Source organism: Branchiostoma floridae, chromosome 3, assembly GCF_000003815.2.
Source record: "Branchiostoma floridae strain S238N-H82 chromosome 3, Bfl_VNyyK, whole genome shotgun sequence".
NCBI classification, from domain to species: Eukaryota; Metazoa; Chordata; class Leptocardii; order Amphioxiformes; family Branchiostomatidae; genus Branchiostoma; species Branchiostoma floridae.
This window is the reverse complement of record NC_049981.1, coordinates 18,117,441-18,123,401: the sequence shown is the minus strand read 5'-3', so window position 1 is coordinate 18,123,401 and position 5,961 is coordinate 18,117,441. Positions and strand designations below refer to the sequence as shown.

Sequence of the window (5,961 nt, the reverse complement as noted above, 5' to 3'; positions counted from 1 at the left end):
CTTTTTGTTTATTTAGAACACTGGTTTAGAACACCTCTGTAGTTACCTACCTTGTTTACTTTAGAACACCTTAGCCGTTACCTTTTTTGTTTATTTAGAACGTAAGAAGTATTCCTTATTCCGCAGAGTTGTAAACTTTTAGTTTTATTTCACTGAAGAAGAACGATGGAGGTCGTTTGAAACGTCTGAATTAAATTTGATTTATCCAGAAGTAGAGATTCAACTTTCATCTATTCATTATATTCCTGGATGTATAATCTTCACAAACGTAATGAGTGTGATGGTAAAAAAGAAAAGAATCAAAAGCTTGACACAGCCGTTACATACAATGTCTGTAAAGCTGACATTGTTTTAACCATCTTTTTTTGTCTTAACAAATTGGAATGTCTGGAAAATTAAAGCTGAAGACAGCCCTGGTATAACATTAACATCTGTAAAGCTGACATTACTTTTGCCATGCAAGATTTTACGTGTTAGCATACTGGAAAGTTTCCTCTGTACGCAAGACAGCTTTGCAGCTAAAAGAAGATGTCATTGGCGACATCGATGAAGTCCCCGTCTCGCAGGGCCGTGTCTAACACCCGGCAGGTCGCAGCATCACTCTCTCGTCTCTGCCAAGTATGCAGCATTTCTAACACCTGCAGATTTGAAACAGGTGTCAGATTGCATGGGATATTAGCCTCTGTATCTTCACAAATAAAAATTGAAAAATTTTCCTATCAACAATTTACCCCTAGGCCATGTTGATTTGATTGTACGAATGACATTTTTGGTGTGAGCATGTGATTAAAAAAGTTTAAAAATTAGTATCTAAGTATCCATTTTCTGATATTTTTGTAACTCAAACCATATATTTACTCATTCTGCAGTGGAATGGTCAAATATTTTAGAAAACAGACGAAAATTGATATGTAACTGGATGTCATCCATATATAATGGAATCAACATGGCCTGGCTTGATTACTTTGATCTCAGATTCATTGTACCTGTTGGTAGACGTTCTTCCCCACTTTCTTGCTGATGCCCGTCAGGTCGTTCTGAGTGAAGCCCAGTTTGTTGGCGAACAGGACCCAGTCCCTGTTGTGTACCTTAGACGCCACCTGCTGTAGGGTTTCCTCAGACACAGGCACAGCCAGCTCGTCTACACTTGCTCGTGATGTCGCCTGAGCAAAAGAATATCCAGGTTGTATGTATATATAGAATGCAACACAGCAGGGTTGTAGCCAGCCTGAAATCATTTTCCGTCCCCTTGATTTTGAGTGGAAATCCTATTGAGCGCCGAAGGCACAGTGTGCCGTTCCAACTGGGTCCCGAAATTTTTGAAATTTAGACCCTTTCAAACGCCATTTCCTGCATTTTAAGCTGTAAATTTTATTGCCAGACAGCCATTCAATGGCATCTGTTTGGGTGAAAAATTACAGAAGGGTTTTGCATATCCATTTTTGTCTGTCACAGAGGATGGAATGGGCAATTTTTTTTCCATCCCCACCTGCAAAATTCCAACAAAGGACGGAAGCTCACGGCTACAATACAACACAGTGTATTCCATATCACTCTAACCAGCATGACTGGGGACCAGATTGGGTGGGTGGGTGATCTTACCTGCAGGAGGGCTGGGACCGAGGGTGATGCGTTGTATATATATGACCGACACTGTTGTATCTTATTTATGATTGTCATACCAATGCTACAAAACACATTTCAAAGCAAAATGCCTCGCTAGTGTTACAGCTACAACTACACTCATGGCTCCCTCGCTAGTGTATTTTACAAATAGACTCAAGGCTACCACATTCCCATTTTGGTACTTTCTCGTCATGTTGACCATCTCCTGAGGGGAAACATTTTGTTTCCAAATTTGGCAAACATTAATGAGTATGCTGATGTCATCCATGAAATTTTCTTGCTGTGGCCTTAATATAAAAGCCTTCAAGTTTGCAGGGATTCCAATTTGCAGTAGGGAGAAGATGGACTTTTCCCTGTGGTACAGATACTTGCATGTTACAGAAGGAGAATTGTGCCTTACCGCTTTGTCCTCCAGTACAGTAGATGTGCATCACAGGAACAAAACATTAATGTCACAATCAAAAACTGATCAAGTCACAAAAAGGAACTAAACAACATTAATTTTTTTTATACTGAATGCCCATGCTTTACTCAATATAATGGTCATCACCTAACAAGATTCAAAGGCCACTCTCACCCTAAAACAGTACTCACTCAAATATGGAAGCTGTGGCCCTTTGGCTGCATCGCTGTGTCCTAAATTTGATTTGTGTTACCCTTGAACTACATGCAAAATGTACAAGTATGACTAGAAACAACAATACACGTGAAGTTTTGTTTGTCATCGATGAAGTTCATTGAGCGCTCTGTCAAATTGTTTGGACAATGTGCTGCAGCTTCATTGAGACACCTGCTTTAGCCAGAAACATCATGAATGTGACTATCTCCTATGCTAAATGTGAGATTTGGCGAAGGCTTTGTTTGCAAACTCGGAGTACAACATTCTAGTACAAATACACTCCTTTAATAAAGCTGACCACTAACTGACCTGTGAGGCGGAGGTTCTGGTGTCCTGTAACTCGGGAGGAATTATGCTGAACTCCAGAAGTGCGTTGACAGTTTCAAACGGCATCGTCTTCACCCACTCTATAAACTGGTCCTCGTCCACCTCACCTGGGGGAACGGGGATTGGTCAGAAATGGCAGAGCTGTAAGACTGCCTGCCTACCTGCCTGCATCTTTTAATGGGTAATTCTAACAGTGGTCCGTGGGTACCAAACATATTGCATGCTGCTACACCTATTCAATTTATTTGTTCCATGGCTACTGCAGAAAGTTAATGACTGGAATGGTAAAATAAAACCTGGCATTTTGTGATGGAGAACCAAATTCTCCCACAGTACTGTACAGAAACTTTTATTGTATACTTGAGTGAGAAAGATTAAGAATAAATCACAAGTACACAAAATAGAACACATCTTTTACCCTGTTGCTTGGCATCTATCTGGGTCACAAAGATGTCTGCCAGTCTAGTGATGGTTTCCTGAACACAGACATACATGTACAATCAGCTACCAGTCACATTTTCTTTGATCAATATTGAATACAAAAACATTGATAAAAAGATCAGGTAAGAATGTCTATAGGTGTTGACATTTCCAGTACTTGGATCCTGCCCTCCAACCCCACAAGACAACATTAGCCCCTGTACTCAAACAACAGCTAACCTTGTGTTGACGTTGCTTCTGTTAGACCATCTAGAATTTATCTACATATTAATTCATATATTTTAGTTTTGAACCTGCTGATCAACAGATCTTTCTCAGCATCATTGACATAAGACAGCAAATGCTGTCTGAAAGGTCTGACTGTTAATTGGTGTAAACTTACCTTAATTAAATGGTTTATAAGAATATCAAATTGTCACATTTGTTTATTTGTGATCTCTTGACCAATTATGAAGCATATGCCTTACCTCACTTTCCTCCTCATACAACTTGGATAGGATTCTCTTCATGATGTTTCTGTCCACAGGTTTCCCACGATTCAACAGTTTGAACACACCTACAGAATGGAATTACAATAGTATATACTGTAAAATCTAATGCATTACAGTTTGCTTGGATTTGATTTCTCAGTAGGGAGAAAATGGAGTGTTTGCGGTCATTTCGAGTTTGTGTGATAGCACAATAGTCAGAAGCATAGATGAGAAATAAATGCTCATAAATTGTCCAAAGTAGCCATCAATCTAGAGTGTTACGCAGTAGGCACAGTGCAAATTAACCTGTGTCCTACCTCTCAGCTTGTCCTCTACCTCAGCAATGGACATCCACTTGGCAGCGTTGCAGTACGTCTGGAATGTGATCCCTCCATTCTCATCCCGCGGGACCTGGCGTAGGCTCTGGTAAGGAGATAAACAGACAATACATAATAAACCACGGCTGTCGCCAGCTTAAAATTGAATTTTTTCATCCCACCCATTGGGAGCCAATGTTAGTTTATATGTTTAACGGTTAAATATCATTTTAAGCTTACAAAAATAGATTTTCATCAATATCATGTATTACTAACGGTTAATCATTTGCTCAGCCTTTTGGAACAGACAGGGCAAAATTTGTGACCGTCCCAATATGCAACTTTTCATCCCAGGATGGAGGGATGGGTTCTCACTGGAGAAAGCTTGGACACTTCCCTGGGTACCATCTTTTTTAGTTACCACCATAGTGTACTTAGTCATACCATTACTGCGTCTGACTCCAAAGATGGCACTCGGCTACACACAAATGTATTGATAAAGCCTCATAAAAACATATCAGTTGGGACATGACATTTCATGTCACAACTGATGTCATGGGTTTTGGGGAGGATGTGCTGTTCTATAAACAGACACACCAAGGACAAACAGAAGTCATAACATTCTTGATGAAAGTAACAAGCAAGTAAGATCACAAATGGTGTCATCATGTGCCTGTAGTGTGAAGTGTCACCTGTTTGATGAAGACATCCTGAGTGAGCTGCAGTGCCTGGTTCTGAGCCAGCACCCCGGTACTGTCACACCCCAGCTGCTGGAACCGCTGCCACAGCCGCTCCACCTCAGGGATGTCCACTAAAGCACAGACACAATAAGACACAGGTATTAGGATAATCATTATATATCCCATTTACCGCTAGTTCATCTTTATCTTATATCCGTTTCTTTCAAACACGGTATTTAGGGTTATCAAGTCGACAGATGGTGATTTCAAATTGCAATCAAACATTTTCAAAGTCTGGAAACCTGGGACCATCTTACTCTCCAAGCAGAGGTTAGGCTCTGGCTGTTTTTTTATTTAAATGTATATTAGTCGTTTTTATCGGGCTTTCTATTTTGTATTGTATCTTGTATTGTATTGTCAAAACGGGCTTTGACAGTACAAGATACAAGAAAAAATAGAAAGCCCGATAAAAACGACTAAAAAGACGTTGAAATAAAAAAAGCCAGAGCCAAACGTGATAACCTCTGCTTGGCCTTGGAAAGTAGGATCATCAACTTGATGATGACATGACATATCCTAGTTCGGTTTTTAAAACAACGGATATAGGTTATGCCACGGATAAAGGTGAAATTATTGCTCACTTGGTAGCATGTTCACCTACCAATCAGGGGACCGTTTAAGATTGCATTTACCGTTTCAGATATGTTGTTATAATTGACATTGTGTATGATGAAATGAACTCACGAGCACAGGCCTCAGCGTGGGCCGTGATCCAGTTGGGTTGGTTAGGATCTGTCAGCTCCCCCACAAGGCTACCAGCGTCCCCCTGGAAGCTGCTAGCGTAAGCACCCATCCTGTGCAATGATATGACGTCCTTGATCAAGAACACGAAGTTACAGCTGTTTTGCCCAATGGAATGCGGAAGTGGGAGGCTTAGCATGTACGCATGCACCATAGTAACGAGAAAGAGCGACCTCTAGCGGAATTGGCCCGACAGATTTCTGACTGCCCGACTTCTCTGACAGGATCGATGAGTGGGTATCAGAGAAGGGAGAAAGCTTTCAAACTATTGATTTGGATTTTTCCAAACGAAGTTTCGCTTATTTTGTGTTTTCCACAACCTCACCTCACCTCACCTCGCCGGTCCCATAGCCTCACCGGCCGTAGGGGCAGCAATCCCACTATTGTGTAATAAGCATTGCCATGTTTGCACTTGTTCAAAGTTCGACTTGAAGGGTAACGAAGTAACGTTACCGTTATTTAACGGTCTCCGTCGGTTTCAATGAAATTTTACACGGTGGGAAGTTGTCAAAAAGTGACGTAAACAAATGTGATGAATGATGATAGATATCGTCAAAATATCAACATCCTGAAGGACTGAGGAGCGGTGGCGGAACTGATCGTCACGAATGTTGTGTGTTGTTTCTTTCCGAATCTGCATAAACCACCGTACGCCTTTCCCACCGCCCAGTATCGCCTGA

At 41.0% G+C, this 5,961-nt stretch overlaps 1 protein-coding gene across 2 annotated transcripts; it reads right to left on the bottom strand.

Annotated features, from left to right (window-relative positions):
• Positions 1-347: 347 nt before the first annotated feature.
• On the bottom strand, positions 348-5,434 carry LOC118412015. Of its 2 annotated transcripts, XM_035814596.1 has the most exons (9): positions 5,225-5,434; positions 4,493-4,611; positions 3,801-3,906; positions 3,481-3,569; positions 2,991-3,048; positions 2,555-2,679; positions 2,027-2,035; positions 987-1,163; positions 348-638 (listed from the first exon to the last, which is right to left on the bottom strand). In XM_035814596.1, the coding sequence occupies exons 1-9, from the start codon at positions 5,418-5,420 to the stop codon at positions 519-521; spliced, it is 999 nt and encodes a 332-aa protein (XP_035670489.1). In that variant the 5' UTR covers positions 5,421-5,434; the 3' UTR covers positions 348-518. The 2 variants fall into 2 exon arrangements, with proteins under 2 accessions (XP_035670489.1, XP_035670490.1); XM_035814597.1 differs by lacking the exon at positions 2,027-2,035 and having other exon boundaries at positions 5,225-5,431.
• Positions 5,435-5,961: the final 527 nt, after the last annotated feature.

What these genes read in the sequence shown, in the direction of transcription:
- LOC118412015 (XM_035814596.1), bottom strand. Translation starts at nt 5,420, where the DNA reads ATGCTAAGCCTCCCACTTCCGCATTCCATTGGGCAAAACAGCTGTAAC. An exon ending in AGGATGTCTTCATCAAACAG is followed by an intron (nt 3,907 to 4,492) that starts GTGACACTTCAC and finishes TCTCCTTACCAG; the next exon opens with AGCCTACGCCAGGTCCCGCG. An exon ending in GATAGATGCCAAGCAACAGG is followed by an intron (nt 2,680 to 2,990) that starts GTAAAAGATGTG and finishes CCGTTCCCCCAG; the next exon opens with GTGAGGTGGACGAGGACCAG.